A 21,488-nucleotide genomic window follows, 5' to 3' on the forward strand; every position below is an offset into this window, starting at 1 on the left:
TGAGTATCTGAAGGATTTTTAAAAATAGAGCTTTCGCGCTTCGATAGCATGCAAGAACGCTTGTCATTTGCAGTTCCTGCATGGAAGGAAAGCTCCGTGCGGCAGTTAAAAAAAGCGTTTATTTCTGGCACATGTTAGTATCCCTCAGTTTGAAGATTTAATTTTCCTCTTCTGACCTGTATGCCTTGGCTTTATCTGTGAATTTAGTAACATTTTACTCTCTTTCGTGTGTTTCTCACTCAAAATTATCTTCAAGCAATTAGAGAGGCCAGTATTTGGTAAGATTCTTTCCCCAAAGCGACTTAAAGTAAATTTGAGTGCAAAGCTCATTTAAAACCCAAGGGCAGGCGCACACACACACACGTACGAAATGCTGGCTGGCTGGTTTTTTGCATTTAAAACACACGTATACATAGAGAGGGTGTTAAGTACACATATCTGAAAGTGTAGATGTTTTCCCTTTTTAACTGTTCCCTAAACCTACGTGGGTCTCAAATGCAGAGAATCATTACCAGGACAGTGAACATCACATGTATATAAATCCTTCTTTCAGTTCATCTTTACCCCTCATTTTAAAGCAGTGCTAAGCAAAAACCAGTACAGCCAGCAACCATTTCATCAAAAAAGCAAGATTTATTTACCTAAAGCCTTGAACAGTTTATTCGTTTCCTAATGTGCTTATAACAAGTGGCCACAAGCTTAGTGGGTTAAAGCAACACATACTCTTGCGGTTCTGGAGGGCAGGTCTAACATGAAGGTGTCGGAAGGCCCTGGGGAGAACCTGTTCCCTTGCCTTCTCCAGCATCTTGTAGCCACCTGGATTCCTTAGCTCGTGGCCCCTTCCTCCATCTCTAAAGTGCGTCACTTTGACGTTCTCCCACTTCCTCTGACCCAGATTTCTTCTGTCACTCTTACAAAGACTGTTATGATTAGACCAGGTGCGCATCAAACGTGAACGTGGGTATTTTGGGGTGATTGTACCATTTCAAGATTCACAATCACATCTGCAGTTCCCTCCTGCTATTTCGGTGACATTCACGGGTTCCTGGGACCAGGATGTGAATGTCTCTGGGGGCTGTTATTCAGCTCACAGCAGAGTTTGTGGGCTGGGAGACCAGAGGGTGGGCGGATGGCTCTGTCACTGTCTCCCGTCACTGCTGCTGTTCAGGCACAAGTGCTCCCGACATCCCACATTCCTGTTTGTGTTCCTGTGACCCTGCCTGTTCTTTGACAGGCAGATCCCCATAAGGAAAAAGAATAATGCTGCCATAGAAAATTATTTGGATAATACTTATTAGAAATTTTTATGGAAAAAAGTATATATTGCTTGTTTTCCTTCCTTGTGAAAAATGGATTCACCGTCTTCTGGTGATTTATGCAGAAACCGCACTCTGTGTGATCTGCCGTGTCCTTTGCGGATGAGGCTGGCATATTTGGGTCATGCTGGAATTCATTAGAATTCTGAGTACCTAGTAATCCCAAACAATGTTGCTGAAAATCACTAAGGTTTTTTTAAAAACTCTTCTCCAAGTGAAAGTGTGAATAGCATATGAATTATGCTTGCAAACGGTTTTCATTATATTTTCTTTCCTTGTGCAGCATGAGATAATAATGGTTAAAAAAAATAACATGCTCTCTCGTTTGATACGTGGGCTATAATAAGCACCTATTGCTATGAGAACTCATTAAATCACCTTGCCACTTCTGACAGGTGGTCCAGAGCTTGCTGGGAATGGAAAAGGAACACGAAATAGAAGTTAATGGCACCGACACATTGTGGGGAGAAACAGGTAATTATGGTTCCACTGCTCATCATCTGGGCCAGCGAGCTTGATGGTTTAGCCCCCATTATGGCCTAATTGTCTTAAGAATGACTTGTGATGTGTGTAGCCCTCTTTTTATTTTGTCATAAGGCATGTGAAGTTTAGAGCTTTGTAAACTTTCCAAATGAGTAGTAAAACTTTGCTGGAAGCATAAATTTGAATAGTTTTGATTTAGACTAGCAGTTACTGTACATGTGATGATTGTAAGCAGAAATCCCTGCAGGCAGCAGTATTTTCTGGTCAGCCACGCCTTCATACTTCCTAGCTGACCTGTTCCTCCTATGACATGTGCAAAATGAGCTGGGCGGAAACTTCCACCTCCGTTTTAAAATGGGGCTCAGTAGAGAAGGCTGTGGCCTTGCCATGCCTTGTAGAACAGAGCAGAGCTCTGGCCTCAGGGGCCTAGTGAAAATACTGAATGCAAGCTGTACACTCCATTTTCTTTTGGTCATTATGGTGGGAGGGAAGCCTGAGTTGAGAACATCTTAGTGTGAAGACTTGCGCTGATTACTTGTGAGACTAATATAGATGAGGCTACTTTGAAATTTTCCATTTGAGTGTATTAGCATTAGAAATATAAGACTTTTAAGATGTGTTCTAGCCTGAGCAAGAGCAAGACCCCACCTCTACTAAAAGTACAAAAATTAGCTGGGTGTTGTGGTGGGTGCCTAAAGTCCCAGCTACTTGGGAGACACTATTTCAATACATACATAATTGGGTCGTTTTGGGAGGTTGTTTTTTTGTGGGAGATAAAAATCTCACTCTGTTGCCTGGGTAGAGTGCCATGGTGTTGTCATAGCTCACAGAAACCTCAAACTTTTGGGCTCAAGTAAGCCTCCTGCTTTAGCCTCCCAAGTAGCCTTCATGATGCCCAGCTAGTTTTTTTCTATTTTTAGTAGAGACAGGGTCTTGCTCTTGCTCAGGCTAGTCTCTGACTCCTGAGTTCAAGGGATCTGACCACCTTGGCTTCCCAGATTACAGGCATGAGCCACCATGCCTGGCCTAAATTAACTTGTTTCCCAGTAGGTACACGCAAAGGTGTTTAATATGCATTTCCAGGTTATATTCAGTGTGTGTGCACAGTGCATATGATTTCCACTTCGCTTGTACGGATTTGTTCCCCATGCTTCCATGTAATCTACTAAGAAATCAAATGGTGGGGCTCAGCATCTGTAGCTCAGTGGCTAGGGTGCCAGCCACATACACCAAAGCTTGCAGGTTCGAACCCAGCCCGGACCTGCCAAACAATGACAACTACAACCAAAAAGTAGCTGGGTGTTGTGGTGGGAGCCTGTAGTCCCAGCTACTTGGGAGGCTGAGGCAAGAGAATTGTTTAAGCCCAAGAGTTTGAGGTTGCTGTGAGCTGTGATGCCACAGCACTCTACCAAGGGCGACATAGTGAGACTCTGTCTCCAAAAAAAGAAAGGAAAGAAAGAAAGCAAATGGTATGGAGAGTTTATTTGCAAGCTCCTACTTTGGAAAAGCCAAAGAGATGTTTATGGCAGGAGTGGGTCTACCCTTCAGAGAGCCTCCTGCCCCCTGTGGGGCTGTTGCTGTTTGCCCCATTACTCAGGGAGAGGCTGACAGAGCCAGGCATGCCCTGTGTTGCAAAGAAAGCCTGGGACTCCAGATGGGATCGGTTATGCGTGAGGCTGAACATGTGTAGATTTAAATATTACCACTAATTCTATATGGGGTCCTTCCCCCCACCCTTTTGTATAGTACAGGCTGCTCTATAATCAGGTGAAAGAGAAGTTTCCATCAAATTCCACATAATGTGTGAGCAGTGGCATAGTCAAGTAATAAGAACGTGACTTTGCTGATAGCCAGAACCTCCAAATCCCTGCCGTTTCAGTGCCTAGTTTAGTAACTTTGAGCATCCCCCTTGTCAAATGAGGTAAATGGTATCTGCCTTCCTTCCAGGAGTGTGGTAAACACTAAATGAGATAAAGCAATTTTGCCAAAAGGTTCCTGATGATCAGAATCTCTTGGGGACACTTGTGCCTGGAAATTCTGATTCACCATGAGTCTGTTTGCTTAACAAACAGGTCATTATAAGTGACTTACAGCTCCTGGAAAAATAGAGAAGTTATGTGCAGAGCTGTCTAGGATTCCTGATGGGCAGTGGCATAGTGAGAGACACCGTGGTGACAGTGATGGAGCTTAGGGCTGGGAACAGTGACACCACACACTCAACTCAAATGGAAATTTCTGATCTTTAATATTCAAGATGATTTATTTTTTTCTGGAAGAAAATTCCCAAGAAGGGCTGACTTTGAGGACTCTGTAAGCTGTTTTTTTTTTTTTTTTTTTCCTCCTGTGACCAGTCCTGAATTAAGGCATCTCCCCACTTGAGGATCTGCCAATCACTTGATGGCTAAAGCGACATAAGAGAAACTACAGAATTCCCACCATTCTTTTCCCCAATTTCAAACAATACCAATTTATTATCTCACAGTTTCCATAGGCCAGAACTCTGGGAAGTTTGTGTGGGGTCTCTGTTTCAGGGTCTGACCAGGCTATGATCTAGGTTTAGGTCAGGGCCATGTTCTCATCAGAGACTTAACCGGGGAAAGATCTACTTCTAAGCTCTGGCAGGTTATGGACAGAATTCATCTCCTGGTAGCTATTGCACGAGCCTTAATGAAAAAGGTAAATTAATAGTTCAGCCCTTCCCTTCCAAAGCCACACACATAACCTTCACACCACTTTCCAACCTGAGAAGCAATTTACACCTTTCCTCACCTGGCCGTAGAGTAAATTTCACCAGTCAGGAGTTTATTTGAGATACTTAAAAATTTTAAATGAGAAAAAAAAAAAAAAAATTTAAATGAGAAAAGTCAGGCTGAGTGCTGCTTGTCAGGTGCATGGGGCCACAGCAGCTCTGCATGATCTGGGTCACCAAAGCCAATCTCACCTACTCTATGCATTTTCTGTCTGTTCCCTTTCTCCTGTGTTCCTTCAAAAACGACCACATTGTCCACTACCCCAAACCCCACTGCTTACCAGGTCTGTGTTTGTCAAAGGAATACCCTGAACTCTTCAGGAAGTTTTAGATGAGGGAACATCTGCAAATGTGGGGTTTTATATGAACGTGTACTGCATTGTCCGAATGTGAGGTCTGTGTTAGGGGTTTGGTCCCAGAGGGTCTGTGTTAGCCAGCCCCGGCTGTAGAATAGCAGACAAGGCATGTGAGTGGGCTTCTGGAGCCACACTGCAGAACCGAGGGCCTCGATAACAATCCCGTGAGTCGCCATCCCTGTTCTCGCCCAGCCTCGACTTTGAGAAGCAAATTGTGGCAGTTTCCCAGGCTGTGTGTGCTGCACTCTGGGGGCATGGTTTCTCAGTGATGTGGGAACCCTCAGAAATGAAAGTGATTGTTTCGCTTCCTGGTCTTATTTGGTCTTGTTCCTTGGCGCAGTCAATGGTGCTTTGTGCCTGGAACGCTCTAGAGTGGACCTTACCTGTCCTTAGCCACAACACAGGGATGGGGTCCTGAGAGTGACTCCCATCTGGAGTGTGGGAAGTGGCAGAGCAGTGAGAAGCTTTGTGTGGTACTGCACTTCTCCCTGTCTCTCTGAACATTTTAAAATCTGATTTTATCGTATTTAAATTTGAATGTGACTAATGATTTTGGAGAGCAGAGAGCTTAACTTACATAAGTTACTCCTTTTCACCAGAATATGGAGCCATTTGCTTTTTGTCTGTCCAATGTTTAGAGACCAATGTTTCAAAAATCCTTTCTGCAGTTCCTATTGAGCTCTCTGTCCCCAGCCCCACTGTTAAAGGCTCCGATGGAGAATAAGAAGTATGACCTATCAGAAGAAAGCTCAGAGCAAACGAGAAGTGCCTGCACCTAACACCATCACCGTCCAGGCTGCCACAGCTCTTGGCTGTGTGACAGTCACAGATTTGGCCAGTAGTGTCAGTTCCGTGGCTTCTGGGCAGCCTGAAACACGGGGAGAGCGAGCAGATGCTTCTGTCATCTCTGACTCGGGCCTTCCACAGCCAAGGCGAGTCCCTGCTGCTTCCCATGAAGTCCCAGCTACGCTGAGTCATTGTTCCCATGTCAGTGTTTGATGTGAAGCTGCCCAAACCAAAATGACCAGAGATGCTTAGCCGGTGACCCCGTGTAGCTGTGAATCATGAATTGCCATACGGATGATTTCCAAACACCAGGCCGCTAAAGTATGAGCTGTATCTCTGGACTTCTGGTTAAAACTTCGGACTCTGAGTAGAAGGGAATGGAGCCCCTTCTATCCCAGCATTTGCCATCGTGCAGATCTGCTATCCGGTACACAAAGCCGTCCCCACAGAGTCCCTTGACTCGCCTGATGAGTCAATCTTCAGACATCGTCCCTGTGTCTCCGTGCGGTGTTGCTTGTCTGGTGAGAGGCTGTCTCCCAGGCCCTGTGCAGTCCAGCAGAGCACTCTGTGATGATGGAAAGGTCCTCTTTGCTGTCCATTGTGGTAGCCACTAGCCACATGTGCTTACTGAGGACTTGAAATGTCACTTGTGCAACTGAGGAGCTACATTTTTTTTTTTTTTATTGTTGGGGATTCATTGAGGGTACAATAAGCCAGGTTACACTAATTGCAATTGTTAGGTAAAGTCCCTCTTGCAATCATGTCTTGCCCCCATAAAGTGTGACACACACCAAGGCCCCACCCCCCTCCCTCTGTCCCTCTTTCTGCTTCCCCCCCCATAACCTTAATTGTCATTAATTGTCCTCATATCAAAATTGAGTACATAGGATTCATGCTTCTCCATTCTTGTGATGCTTTACTAATAACAATGTCTTCTGCTTCCATCCGGGTTAATACGAAGGATGTAAAGTCTCCCTTTTTTTAAAAAGTTGAGTAGTATTCCATGGTATACATATACCACAGCTTGTTAATCCATTCCTGGGTTGGTGGGCATTTAGGCTGTTTCCACATTTTGGTGATTATAAATTGAGCTGCAATAAACAGTCTAGTACAAGTGTCCTTATGATAAAAGGATTTTTTTCTTTCTGGGTAGATGCCCAGTAATGGGATTGCAGGATCAAATGGGAGGGCTAGCTTGAGTGCTTTGAGGTTTCTCCATACTTCCTTCCAGAAAGGTTGTACCAGTTTGCAGTCCCACCAGCAGTGTAAAAGTGTTCCCTTCTCTCCACATCCACACCAGCATCTGCAGTTTTGAGATTTTGTGATGTGGGCCATTCTCACTGGGGTTAGATGATACCTCAGGGTTGTTTTGATTTGCATTTCTCTAATATATAGAGATGATGAACATTTTTTCATGTGTTTGTTAGCCATTCGTCTGTCATCTTTAGAGAAAGTTCTATTCATGTCTCTTGCCCATTGGTATATGGGATTGTTGGCTATTTTCATGTGGATTAATTTGAGTTCTCTATAGATCCTAGTTATCAAGCTTTTGTCTGATTCAAAATATACAAATATCCTTTCCCATTGTGTAGGTTGTCTCTTTGCTTTGGTTATCGTCTCCTTGGCTGTACAGAAGCTTTTCAGTTTAATGAAGTCCCATTTGTTTATTTTTGTTGTTGTTGCAATTGCCATGGCAGTCTTCTTCATGAAGTCTTTCCCCAGGCCAATATCTTCCAGTGTTTTTCCTATGCTTTCTTTGAGGATTTTTATTGTTTCATGCCTTAAATTTAAGTCCTTTATCCATTTTGAATCAATTTTTGTGAGTGGGGAAAGGTGTAGGTCCAGTTTCAGTCTTTTACATGTAGACATCCAGTTCTCCCAACACCATTTATTGAATAGGGAGTCTTTCCCCCAAGGTATGTTCTTGTTTGGTTTATCGAAGATGAGGTGGTTGTAAGATGTTAGTTTCATTTCTTGGTTTTCAATTCGATTCCAGGTGTCTATGTCTCTGTTTTTGTGCCAGTACCATGCTGTCTTGACCACTATGGCTTTGTAGTACAGACTAAAATCTGGTATGCTGATGCCCCCAGCTTTATTTTTATTACTAAGAACTGCCTTAGGTATACGGGGTTTTTTCCGGTTCCATACAAAAGGCAGAATCATTTTCTCCAAATCTTGAAAGTACGATGTTGGTATTTTGATAGGAATGACATTGAATAGGTAGATTGCTTTGGGAAGTATAGACATTTTAACAATGTTGATTCTTCCCATCCATGAGCATGGTATGTTCTTCCATTTGTTAATATCCTCTGCTATTTCCTTTCTGAGGATTTCATAATTTTCTTTATAGAGGTCCTTCACCTCCTTCGTTAGGTATATTCCTAGGTATTTCATTGTCTTTGAAACTATGGTGAAGGGAGTTGTGTCCTTAATTAGCTTCTCATCTTGACTGTTATTGGTGTACACAAAGGCTACTGACTTGTGGACATTGATTTTATATCCTGAAACATTACTGTATTTTTTGATGACTTCTAGGAGTCTTGTGGTTGAGTCTTTGGGGTTCTCTAAGTATAAGATCATGTCGTGAGCAAAGAGGGAGAGTTTGACCTCCTCTGCTCCCATTTGGATTCCCTTTATTTCCTTGTCTTGCCTAATTGTATTGGCTAGAACTTCCAGCACTATGTTGAATAGTAAAGGTGACAGAGGACAACCTTGTCTGGTTCCAGTTCTAAGAGGAAAAGCTTTGAGTTTTACTCCATTCAGTAAAATATTGGCTGTGGGTTTGTCATAGATAGCTTCAATCAGTTTTAGAAATGTGCCACCTATGCCTATACTCTTCAGTGTTCTAATTAGAAAAGGATGCTGGATTTTATCAAATGCTTTTTCTGCATCTATTGAGAGGATCATGTGGTCTTTATTTTTGCCTCTGGATAACGTTTATGGACTTGCGTATGTTAAACCACCTTTTATCCCTGGGATAAAGCCTACTTGATCATGATGAATGACTTTTTTGATGATAAGCTGTAATCTATTTTGTTGTTGTCTCAACAACAATCTAGGATTTTGTTGAGAATTTTTGCATCTATATTTATGAGTGAGATTGGTCTGAAATTCTCCTTTTTGTTTGGGTCTTTTCCTGGTTTTGGTATCAGGGTGATGTTTGCTTCATAGAATGTGTTGGGGAGGATTCCTTCTTCCTCAATTTTTTGGAATAATTTCTGCAGTACAGGAATAAGCTCTTCCTTGAAGGTTTGATAGAATTCTGGTGTGAAGCCATCTGGACCAGGGCATTTTTTGGTTGGAAGATTTTTTTATTGTTTCTTTGATCTCAGTGCCTGGAGTTTTCTGCTAATTCTTCCTCATGAGTGATTTCTTTTATCTGTTTTCTTCCCCTAATTTTCCTTTCACTTCCTCTTGGTCTTTAAGTTCTCGTGCCTGTGGAAGATGCGGGCGGGTTTAGACCGATTGAACACACGCGACCACTTGCCGTTTTTCCACTGTTTTAGTCCTCCTCTTGGGGTCCAGAAGTCTCTTGCTGACTCCCTGTATCCTCACAGGGGTGATGATAGGCAGATCCCACCAGTCAGAGATGCCTGGAGTCCTATCTCCCCAGACTCACGGTGCCCAGATGCCGAGGAGCTACATTTTAAAATCTGATGTTATCTTATTTAAATTTGAATGTGACTAGGGATCAGACAGTGCAAGTCTAGTCTAGTACATGCCCTGTAGGTATTAACCAACTGAACAAGAGGATTTAAAGAAAATAAAGCCTTGTGATTTTCAGACAGGTGATTGATGTTCACTTTGCAGAGTAATTTGGGAGAAATACTTGTTGGAAGGGGAGGGATAAAGAAGCCACTTATGAGGACCCAGAGTCCTGATTTCTGTGTGTCCTAGTGCAGGTCGTGACCCGCCGTGACCCCCTTACAGTGCAGCACCTGTGCTGAGGGATCATTGCCTACAGGGTGTATCTGGGGAGCACAGCCATTACAACTAACTGCTGCGTGGGCCGAGTCTGTCTTTGTGTCCCTAGTACTCCCGCCCTGCACCCAGTGTGCTGCACCCTCACCCTGGCCTCTGGCAGTGGTGTCTCAGAGGTCTTGACAGCCAGACGGCACGCCCGGCCCTGGGTGTCACACACACAGGTCACCAACTGCTCCCTGGGACTGCCCTTCCCTCCTGTCTGAAAGGGAAGATGCCCCTTCAGAATTAGTTTGAAGTCCAACTGAAACACTTCGTGGGCATGTTTTTTTGTGTTAAGTTAGTGCAGTTTTAATTGGTAAATCAGTCCCAAATGAGTTTAGTCATGTAAATAATTGCTTTTTATTGCCAAAGCTGTTAAAAAACACCATGTGCCTCTGTTCCTAAGAAGAGCTGAGCATTCTCCACCGTGAACTGAGCAGGTTATTCAGCTGCAGAGCACTTCAGAGAGTGTAGCTCAGCACATGTACCGTTCTCACAGATTCTCAGATTGCATATGGCTACCCCTGGACCTGGAGGGTCCACCACTGCCCCGTCAGCTGGGTGGAGTGTTTCCAGGCCAGTCTTGGGAGAAGAGGGCGTGGCACCTATTTGCATATCAAGCTGTGAAACTGGGTAATACATGGTATGTGATACTTGATAATTTACAAGATCCCCTCTCATCTCTGTCCCATCCGGTGGTTCCTTTAGCTCCCGTCACAGGTAGAGTCAGGCAGTGGATGGTGGGCTCACCACATCCAAGGCTGTGCCAGAACACAGGAGACAGGATGCCTTATTGGCCGCTTATAAACGATCCTTTGTTCATTCAAACTGTAACTGAAGGTTTTTGGAGAGAGGAGGCTGTCACTTGGTAAGACTATAAAGTAAATTTAAAAATTACTGGCTTGAGTTTGGCATCCACGTATATGATCATGTGGTATGCCAGCAGGCCACACACACGACGGTAGTCATTCTGTACGACGGTAATACCGTGTTCAGCACAGGAACATGCTGTGGGCGATAGCCCAGGGGCACAGCAGGATGTGCTACCCGGGTTTGTGTAAGTACACTTGGATGGCCACACAGCAGAGTCACCTAATGACACATAACTCAGGTTAGAATTTCAGGTGAGAGACTGGGAGGAAATGGTTTGTCCATTGTTTATTGGGACACGTGGAGAATGTGTTGAACACACATGGACTTTTCTAAATGCCTCCTGTAGAGAAAAGCTAAGTGACTCTCTCTTGTACGCTGAAGATACCAGAATTTTGGGAGGTCCTGAGCATCCAACCCATCCAGTGCTGGGATTTGGAAAGTCCTGATCTAGGTATTCTTTTCTTTGCCAGTGTATGCTTTTTAGGAAGGTGTGGTAAGATTAGTGACATGGAAATGCAGGATGCTGTCAGTCCACATAAAGGCGGAAGTTCTTAGTTCTTTTTGGCATAAGAGCACGTGAGGGCAGTAACTCAGTGCACTGGAGGGGTGCAGGAGGGGATAGCCCAGACCCTGACAGTAGGGAGGTAGGTGGGGTAAGTGTGGACGCTGTAAGGGGAGGAGGGGTCCTCCAAACAGTGAAGGCAGATGGGGGGAGGCAGCAGTGGGGAGCTGGGTGTGTGTACACCTTGCCCCCACCTACTCTTGCAGACCCCTGGGGTTCGCCTCCAGCATTCTGGAGATGGCTCCTCTGCCGGGACGGTGGAGGGATTGGTGGTCTGCGTGACCTGCCCTATTGGGGCTGTGGGTGTGGAGAACCTGGAGGGCACATCTCAGGAGTTGGTGCCTTGATCACCTAAGACAAGTTGTGTTTGCTGCAGCTAGTGTCCGTTCAGCTGGTGAGTGATTTCTGTCTGTGTAACTTAAAAAGTACTGCCTTCAATGGAAGAATGCATTCGTCCACATTTTGGTAGTTTAGAGACAGCATGTGGCTTGTTCTTCCTTCAGCCCTGGAAGGGCTGAAGTCCCCCAGAAGAATAAAGGTTTCCTTTTGGGCAGACAGTATTGAAACAATATTTGTATTCTTTCTGTGTTTTTGAGGCAGGATGTGACATCGTGTGAACTGGTCTTATAGAAATGCTCCCCTTTCACACTGAGGCCTGGAGTGGTGTCCTGCATGTAACTAAGTCTTCCTCAGCACAGGCGAGCTGTAACAAGAGAAGGGAAAGAGAATGTTGTGCCTGCTGCAAATGGTTTGGTGTGTAACCCAATCTACCAAGCAGGAACATTCTCAGCACGCTTTAGAAGTGGCAGCTGTCCGAAGCTGTGATCTTCTTTTGGATTTTCAGAAGAAAATGTCTGTATGAAATATGATCTATGTTGTCTATGTTTTAGGAAATTATTTTTAAAATTGAGGTTATGTTATTTATAGCAGACATAATTCTTCAAAGGATTTGAAGTTGTTTATCTGAAATAATGCATAAAAGAATAGAAAAACATTAAGTCAGGAATAAGACACAGCAACAGCACAGATGCCTAGGCCGTGGTGTCCTGCATGTCCACTCACCTGAGCGACAACTGTGCCGGAGGATGCCTTGTGGCGGGAATTAGAAGGGAACACCGTCATTGCTGACTGTTCTGTTGTCCACGGGAGAAAGCATAGCAGTTCTTCAAGAAAAGAGAAGTGTTTTCTGGAACTTCTGTTCTAAACATGGATGGAAAACGTTGACGACATGTATATTTAATTTAAAGTTGACTTCTAGGGGCAACAGGGGAGGAGTTAAGAACTCAGACTCTAGTCAGATTCCCACTAGCTATGTGACGTTAGGCAGGTTGTTTTTCTCCAGGCCTGTTTTCTTCATCTGTACCACAGAGATTCCTAGAAGTTGGTTGTGTGTTGAATGCATCTGTGAATACGGAGGGCCAAGAGCATTGGGTGGGAAGCAAGTGTCACAGTAGGATGGTAGGCTCTCCCTGTTGTGATTGAGACCATGACTGCAGGTTAGTCTGGGTGCTTGGGCTGTATTCCTGCCTCTGACTCTGATTTGCTTTATGCTTGGGGTAGATCCAGCCTCCATAAGATGGACACCATAGTGACACATCATTCAAAGGTTTTGACCAAGATTAAAGGAGAATTCATTTATGGTACTTTGCACGCTGCTCAGCAGTGATAAGTGTTCAATAGATGTTATATGCTGCCTGGTTATGATAAGCTAATTAATATTAATTATTATTATAATACATTATTTACAGGATGTATTTGGTCAATAGAGTGTGTAAGTGAATGTTTAAGTGATGGAATCTTACAGTTATTTTGCAACCACTTGAAGAAGATGAAGTCATAGGTGAAGAGTAGAAAAGAAAGACATTTTGGTCACACATGTAAAGTCCTGTTTATTGCCGGTTGCACATTTTATAAAAGAGCTCCTTGGTGATCTGGTCCTGGCTACAGCCTGTCGCCCTCAGTATAGCCCTTGGGAGATTTTGGCCCTCTGGGGAGAGTTTTGCCAAACAGAGAACAATAAGGAAGGTGTTACCAACAGCAAGGAGTTGTTAAATTCAAAAGAACACCCAAGCTTCTCAGAATGTTCATTAGGCAATTTCCCTGTGTGAACCTGAGCGTGCTCTTACACAGAGGCAGGGGAGGGGGGGCGTGGTGTGGCCGCTGCACCCCTGGGCTGTACACCTGCACCTGGGCTGTGCTCAGTGCTCCAGTGGTGTTTATCAACCTAAACATAGAAAAGGTACAGTAAAGACACAGTACAGTATCATGGGACTGAAATGTTACACAGTGGCACACAACCCCCCATTCACGTGATTGCTACCCGCACCCCCCCCCCCCCCCAGGGTCAAGTCTGGGGAATGTTGGAGGCTTGCTTAGACTCCGGGGCCCCAGGGCTTTGTCTGCCAGTGCAAGCACAATTTTTAGTAAGAGGAATCTTTATTATGTTTCATTTTATCCTTTAAATTGTTGAAGATTCAGTTAAATAACTATCCAGTCTTTGTAGAGATGAACTTACAGTTCTCGGAGAGTCTGTCTTTATACCTAAGGCAAACGCTGTCCTCAGAGATGGAAGGAAATGCCTAACAAAGCAAGGCTCTGAGATGCGCTTCTGTAGATGTCTGCCCTACGCCTAGAAGTGGGGGGGTATGTTCTGGTAGAGACAGGGGTGTTATTTTCAGTCAGGGGGCTTGGGGGCCAGCTGCTCTGAGCCAGCTCTAAGGGGCAACAAAGCAAAACACAGGCCACAGTCAGCCCTGGTGGATATTAGTAACTTCAAAAGGCAGTTGTTACAAATGGGGGGGGGGTGTTGGGGGGTTGGGGGTGTGTCATTCCCAGAGTGTAAAAAAAATCCTAAGATCCCAATTACATTTTATCTTTTAGGTAAAATAGCTGCATAATTACCACAATCCAGGTATATGCTTTTCTGTTCTTTTCCTTGGTGGTTGAGTGGGGTCCCTGGAGCCACCAGCTGAAGGTGAGACCTGCCTCCTTGTTTAGTGGTTTTCACCTTGGCCACAATTAGATGACATTTATTAGAACCCTGCTGCTTACTGGTGTCAGCACTTTCATTTTTTTTCATTTTCCACTTACTTCTATAAAAGACAGGAAGGGGCCAGTATAATAGGAAGTTGCACAGATAGAGAAGCAGAACTCTGCCCCTCTGCGTGGTGGCAGGAAGTGTGTTATGCAGGTGCAAACTGTGCGCCTGCCTGCTCGGCCGTGCTCGAGGAATGAATGGGTGAGGTCCCTGCTGTGTCCTGTACGAAAGGCAGGTGTCTGCAGGGAAGGGGCTTCTCTGGGTTTACCTCCCTTTTGCTCGTCTCTTCAGTCTCCAAATTGGATCCAGAAGCACATGAGGGAGGGAACAATGGTACATTGTTAGGACTGTTCTGCTGAACATCCTGATCTGCTGTAAAATTTTGTGGTGTTTGTTTTTTTAAGACAAGAGTCTCACTCTTATCACCCTGGGTAGAGTTCTGTAGGGTCACAGCTCACAGCAACCTCAAACTCTTGGGCTCAAGAGATTGTCTTGTCTCAGCCTCCTAAGAAGCGGGGACTATAGGCGCCCGCCACAACATCTGGCTAGTTTTTGTTTTTGTTTTTTAAATAGAGACACAGTCTCACTCTTGCTCAGGCTGGTCTCAAACTCCTGAGCTCAAGGAATCCACCTGCCTCGGCCTCCCAGAATGCTAGGATTACAGGTGTGAGCCGCCACACCCAGCTGCTATAAAATGTTAGTAACAGTCCTGTTTATGGAATGACTGCGTTCCTGGCAAGTTAACCGCCGAGTTTTTATAAATCAAATTTTTTCGCAGAGAACCTTAAAATGTAAAATATTTCTGCAAAGGATCCCTTTTTGGGGACAAAGATCTATATCTTACTGATACCTTACTGATAAGTTCAGATGGTTGAATCTCAGTCAGGCTTTTCTTAAAATGAGCATTTTACCCTTGCTCTGAAGACCTTGGACAGTGTTGTTGAGGTGAAATTATTCAGATCATCAGAAAATGTGTGTTTTCATGGGAATTTAGTTCACAAATGCCATTTTGTTAAGATTTTACAAGTAGGGCGGCACCTGTGGCTCAAGGAGTAGGGCGCCGGCCCCATATGCTGGAGGTGGTGGGTTCAAACGTAGCCCCGGCCAAAAAAAAAAAAAGAAAAAAGAAAAAGATTTTACAAGTAAAAGAAATTGTGTCCAACTCGAGTCCTGAAAAGTGGCGTATGTTCCTGTTGATTTTAGAGCTCCTGTTTCATACCATGTCTTGGTTTCTCCTTCACCTTTGCATCACCTTGGCGGATGATGAGTTGTTACCCCACCAGCAGGGAGCACTCTTCTCCCGCCGTGGACCCCTCCCCTCTTTGTTTCTGGTCAGCCATTGACCCTCCTTAGAGCCTAGTGGTCAGCGTGGGGCTCAGCCTTTTCCACAGAATGGCTGGGCTTCCTGAGGGTAGTTTTCTGTGCTTTTGTTTCCTTGCCCTTCAGTTGCTTGTTTCCTTATATGGTATCTGTACCTCCTGTGGCTGCTGGAACTTCAGATACTCCCTAGCCTCAGGCATGTGCAGTAATGGCCAGAAAGTATTCAGTCTGAGGAGAAAAAGGAAAACAACGATGTTAATGTCCACCCACAGCCTTTCTGGGCATTTGTGTGTAGAAGGGGATGTGCTTTCAGCCTGAGCAAAGGCTTCCTGTGCTTACAGGTTCCCAGCCCCCTGGAAAGGAAGTAAGTCACAGCCAATCCTCCCTGGAGGAGGAGCGGGAGCAGGACAAGATCCAGCCAGTCACCAGGCCCCAGGGTGGCGCCGTCATCCCTTGTCAGCTGCTCCAACTTCTGGCTTCTCCTAGCCTCCTTAAAACACATAGTCCCTATTTTTAGTCCTGGGCTATCATTTCTAATGTGCTGCTGTTGCAAAAATTCAGTAGCAGATGCAACAGAAATTCTGATTTAAAGCCTTCATTTATAATGAGGACAAAACTTGTTTACCAAGTAAACAAATGATGGCTGTGGTGGCTGGGCCACTTTAGCTCCTGTCAGACGGAGTCCTGTGGGTCACTGGCCTCTCTCTGGAGCATATGTGCTGCGCAGGTGTATGGGTGTCCCTGTCGATTGGTTCCTCCTCCTAGTCAGTCACAACCAGAGGACGAGAAGGAGCTCCCCAACTGAAGTTGCAGAGCAGCCAGGCCAGGTGATAGCTGAACACGGGATCTTCAGCCACAAACTCTCATAAGGTGACACTCATCTCACTCATCTCATCTGTGTGACACTCACAGGGTCACACAGATCACTCCAGATAATGCACAATGCAGGGGATATCCATCCAGATAAGGCTTCTTTTAGGTAGACAGGAGAAAATTATTTCAGTTTGTTCTGAGCTAAATTTGAGGACCATGACCCAGAGCTACACCCAAGAAGCCTCGGGCAGGTAGATCACTGTAGTGGGGTTACAGTTTGGGTTTATACATTTCAGGGAGACAGGAATTAACAGCTAAGGTTATAAATTAGCACATGAAACGCATACATTGGTTTGGCCCCAAGATGAGGGGGTATTTACAGGTTGTAGATGGATTTAAAGATTCTTCAGTTGACAACTGGCTGAAAGAGTTAAGCTTTGTCTGAAAGTCCAGGGGTCAGTCAGAAGGAAACGTCTGCCTCAAGATAAGATCTGTTAAGTAGAGACAAGCCACTGGCCAGATACCCAGACTGAAGTGGTTTATTACTGTATCAAGGACCTGCAGGCCTGTTAATGAGTCACAGAGGATGTCTCTAAGAAGGGGGTGGGAGGCATGATGAGGACGTCTCACCTTTCTCATGGCTGCCAACTCAGTGTTAAGGTACCCCCTTGGCCAGGACGGGGTCCATCGGGGGAGGCTTAAGCTTTTCTTTTAGTTCACACTCCCTACCCATCACTGTTGTAGTTGGGATAGAGCTTTGTGACCAGAGACAGATTAACAAGAGAAAAGCAAACAGAAGCTTAATGAAACGTATACCTCATTTCATATACATGGGAGAAACCCAGAAAATGAGCGAACCTCCCAGAAGTGGCACAGACTTTAGTCCTAAATATACTTGTCCTCTGAGATGAAGATGAAGGATGTGAGGACAGCTGGTGTCCCGGGAATGCACAGCTAACAAGGTTTGTGACGTGGATTCTCCATGGGTCGGAGTCTCTAGTGATTTACCCTCCTCCTTCCTAGAATGGAGAGGAAGACACTTTCCAAAATGGAGATTTCCTTTAGAGATGTAAATTTCTTACAAAAGGGTGCCTTGTGTGTGTGTGTGGGGGGGGGGTTGAGATTCTATGTCTGCAGTTTCTTTCTGCCAGTAAGGCATATTTGGGGGTGGTATATCCTGGCCTCCTATAGTCATATTTGGGGTAGCAAATTCTGGTCTCCTACAGTATAAAAGGGTCCTGAGCCTTTGTTGGCGGCAATCAAGTACATATTCGCATACATCACGGAGGACGCAGTGATAGGGATCCTAGGACATTGGGGGCCAAGACCAGCTTGCTTGGTCTCTCATAGTGCAGACAGGATCACTTGGCCGCTGGTTTTCAAACAACATTCTGGGTATGGGAGCCCTCACTTCTACCTCAGTTCATCCGTATATAAAACTGATACAAATACCATTCTGTTAATGCAGATTTATAAGTTTAAATGTCTGCTCAGTCAGGACAAGGGGCCTGTTTGCGTGATACAGAACGTGAGCGGTACTCGTGGTTCAGATCGGTGGTACCAGCCTCGCCTCCCTTCTGTCTTCTGTCCTGGCTGCATCGTCATGAGAACCTTCACACCATGCAGATGAGTGACGCCAATGGCAGCTGTCGTTAGACAGTGCTTCTTGTAGCTCTGAGAAAGTCTTTGACTGCAAAGATGACAGAAGCAGTGTCCTGAAGACTGCCAGTGACAGTGGCTGGTCACCCACGTTCATGCGCTGGGCCTTCAAGTGTAGAATTTAGTAACAGCAAATGAGATGGGGAATGTTGTGTTCATTACAAATTTTTAAATAGTTACAATCCACTTAAGGAAATCACAGTAGCATCTGCTGAACCTTTTACTCTTTGTAAATCTGAAGCCCAGAGACCTTGTGGATTTGCCAAGGTCACACAGCAGTGGAGACTAGAACTGTGATTTCGGGTCTCTAGTCCTGAGTGATGTCCCCTGCATCCCAGGACCGAGAAGTCCGTCTAGGATGACTCACTCAACACACACCGTGGTGACAGGTGACCTGTCATGAGAGCCCTGGCTGGGTTCACTAGTTACCCCTTGGGACCATGCAAAGTGCTGTCCTATCACAGAGACCCCACCATCAGAACTTCCTGTTCCTCATGGAAAAATACTGTTGCTTTGGAAGTCAGGGTATATGACAGGTGGCAGATACCTGCTCCCCTGGAGCCCATAGTGAGGCCTGGGAAGCTGGAAGGCAGTTCCCGACTGCGGCCTCCTCTTCCCCTCCCCCACCTGTGCTCTTCACGTGGTCTGCTGTAACCACAGACCAAGACAGAGCTCTTCATAAACATCTTTGTAAGGAACTATGATGACCTTCTGACTGAAAAGAAATAAGCTGTCGTCCACGTGTGACAAGTAATAGTGTGTAGGATATTCAGAATTGGCGGGGCTGGTCTCTCCTGACCTCCCCAGGCTGCTGTGTAAACCCTTACATGGACTGGTCTGGGATGAGGCCACTGAAGAAGGGACGGTCCCCTCACTGCTGAGTGAGGACCAGACGAGAAGCCAGCGCACACTTACCCTTCTGGAAGGAGGGAGATGAGGGGGCTTTCCCCGTGGTATCCCAGGCCTGATCTTTTCATCCTTAGGTCTCCAAGTATAGGACAGCGTGTTGCACTTGCTCACCCCTGTGAGACTTGCCACCTCCCTCTCTGGAAGCAGATCTCAGGGGACCTGCCCCACAGATGTGAATACCTCTCTGACATGTGAGGAGGTGAAGTCACCGGCCATGCCACCCTGAGTCAGGACAGTCCATAGAGACTTTGCTCCTCGGAGGAACAGCTGTGTCATCCCCAGTGTCAGATTTGCCTCCTTCCTGGTGTGGCACTCTCGGAGGTTAAGCCATGCTGAGTAGCAGCTGTGGTCACTGTGGCCAGAGGAGGTCACAGATGAGGAGCTGACCCCCTGCTTCTCCAGGCTCTACCGTAGGCACCAGAGGGTCTGCGAGGAAGGCGGGCCTAGACGTGCGTGAGGCAGGCAGCGGCCCTGGGACCAGGGCTCCCACGGAAGCCTGGGCCACACGTGCCTGGAGACGGAGCTGGGTCCGCCCTCCTAGTGGTCACCTCTGTGCGTTCTTTTGTGTTCCGTTTCTTTGACTCAATGTTAAGTTTGTGAGGCCCACTCTGTTGCATTTGGCTCCCCAGTGCTATTTTTGTTGACGTGTAGCATTCTGTTGTGTGACTGTGTCACCATTTCTGGGTGTTGTCTCCTTGTGGCCTCTGGGGCTGGAGTGGCCAGTGTTGCTGAGAGCGCTACGGCCCAACTTTCTGGTTCACCCTAAGCACTGCCTGCAATGCACGTGTCTGCAGGAGGGGTGGCCGGGTCTGCCACTCCCAAAGTGTTCTGGGTCAGCCGCCCATCTTCATCCCCAGCGGTGCCCAAGCATTCCCGCTGTCCCACACCCATTTCTCAGCTACCCACTGATGAGGTGGGCACTTTTCTTAAGTTTTTGGCCTTTGGACTTCACCTTTTGAAGGGCCCATTCCTGTGTTTTTCCTGTTTTCAGCCTGAGTGGTCTGTTTTACTGACAGGTAGGAACACTTCTCCTTTTGAAATTTGTAGGTTCAAGGCTATAGTTAAAAACAAGAGTTGTCCCAGGCATGCGCCAGGGACCAGAGCATCACACGCAACCGCCTCATTCCTTCTCTGTTGTCCTGACTGAGGAGTCTCCGTCCGTACCGCTCAGCCCTCCCTGTCCTCTGGTCTCACAGGGGAGCTTGTCGGGGATTGTCATGGCCACTGCTGCTGTCCTTTCCTAGACAGTGACCCACACAATGTAGCAGAAGCACCTGTACCCCCGCTTTTTCCGCCGCCTCACCCTGTTTGGGGCAGGGACTGGGGAGGCGGGTCCCTGACTTGAGGGCGTCAGGAGCCCCCGACCGACCTGCTCTCTCCACCTCCTTCTGCCTTTGTTTTATCCTCCAGCAGGCAGCTGGCCACCTCTGGGATCATGCAAGTCTCTTTACCAAGCATTCAAGGCCCTCTGCAGTTGGAGCTTCTCTTTATTTCGTTCTTGAGTTCCTGAACTCTGAATCTTGGCATAGTAAAGAGATTCTAAGCTCCGTGAAGGCAGGGATGCTATGATGTGCTCTTGACTGCCTCAGTAATTATTCTTGAATAAAGTTTTATGACTTGAGGCTAAGAAGCTAGACTGAACAATAATACTAATGTGTTCATGTTACACTACATTCTGGTTATCTCTTGCTGAGAAAAAAGAAAATGTAGTCCTTCCTGAATCAATAATTTGGGCCGGGCACGGTGGAGATAGCTCACCTCTGCTCACGTGGCTTTGGAGATGTAGCTTGAGTTAGGCGGGGATCTACTTCCAGGATGGCTCCTGCACGTGGTTGGCTGCTGGTGCTGGCTGTCTGCTGGGAGCTTATCTGGGACTGTCAACACACCTGGGCCTCAGTTCTCTCTGTGGGTTTCACCACAGGGCTACTTGGGCTCCCTCACAGTATGGCACTTGGGTTCCAAGACAGTGCAAGTAGCCTGTCTCTTAGGACCTGGACCCAGATGGTCCAGACACTGGCACGTGTTCTATTGGTCAGCGCTGTCACAGAGCCCATCCAGGCTCCAAGGGGGAGGACACATAGCCTGTACCTCCCAGTGGGAGGGAGAAGTGTCAAAGAATTCTTGTTCGCCTTTAATCTACCACGTGGTAACAGTTTCCCTCTCTCCATGACTTTCCTTTAGCCCTGACTGCTGCTGCAGGAAGAGGGAAGCTGGAGGTCTGTGAGCTACTGCTGGGGCATGGAGCTGCTGTGTCCCGGACTAACAGGAGAGGGGTTCCACCCTTGTTTTGTGCAGCACGCCAGGGACATTGGCAGGTACCCAGGGGACTCTGAATGCTTCAGAAGCAGTGAGCGGGGGTCAGGTTCACCATTGCCCATCTCCTGAGGCTACATGCAGCTCTCCTGACCCCTGTCTCTTTTTCTCTCCATTCTTACGTTCTGCTTGTGACACCAGGACTACTTGATAGAGACAAATATTTGCCAGAATAACACGGCCTGCGGGCTGGGGAGCCAGGCCAGGGTCAGCCCAGCTGCAGGGAGCAGTGGAACAGCGGCCTGTCACACTAGGAGGGGCTTTGCTCTAAGTACGTGATAGTTGGTATTTTGTGGCCCATTTGTCCCACAAACCTAAAGAAGAACGGTTCTGTGGACTTGGGAAAAGG

General features: G+C 46.3%; 1 protein-coding gene across 10 annotated transcripts in view; it reads left to right on the forward strand.

Annotated features, from left to right (window-relative positions):
• The window catches only part of TANC1 (tetratricopeptide repeat, ankyrin repeat and coiled-coil containing 1), a 270,909-nt gene that overhangs the window by 234,758 nt on the left and 14,663 nt on the right, over nt 1-21,488 (forward strand). For all 10 annotated transcript variants that reach the window (XM_053596909.1, XM_053596908.1, XM_053596910.1 and 7 more), the window contains 2 exons: nt 1,712-1,790; nt 21,008-21,141. In XM_053596909.1, the coding sequence (XP_053452884.1) occupies nt 1,712-1,790; nt 21,008-21,141 (213 nt within the window). The remainder of the gene's footprint in view (nt 1-1,711; nt 1,791-21,007; nt 21,142-21,488) is intronic.

This window comes from Nycticebus coucang, chromosome 7 (assembly GCF_027406575.1).
Source record: "Nycticebus coucang isolate mNycCou1 chromosome 7, mNycCou1.pri, whole genome shotgun sequence".
Classification (NCBI taxonomy): Eukaryota; Metazoa; Chordata; class Mammalia; order Primates; family Lorisidae; genus Nycticebus; species Nycticebus coucang.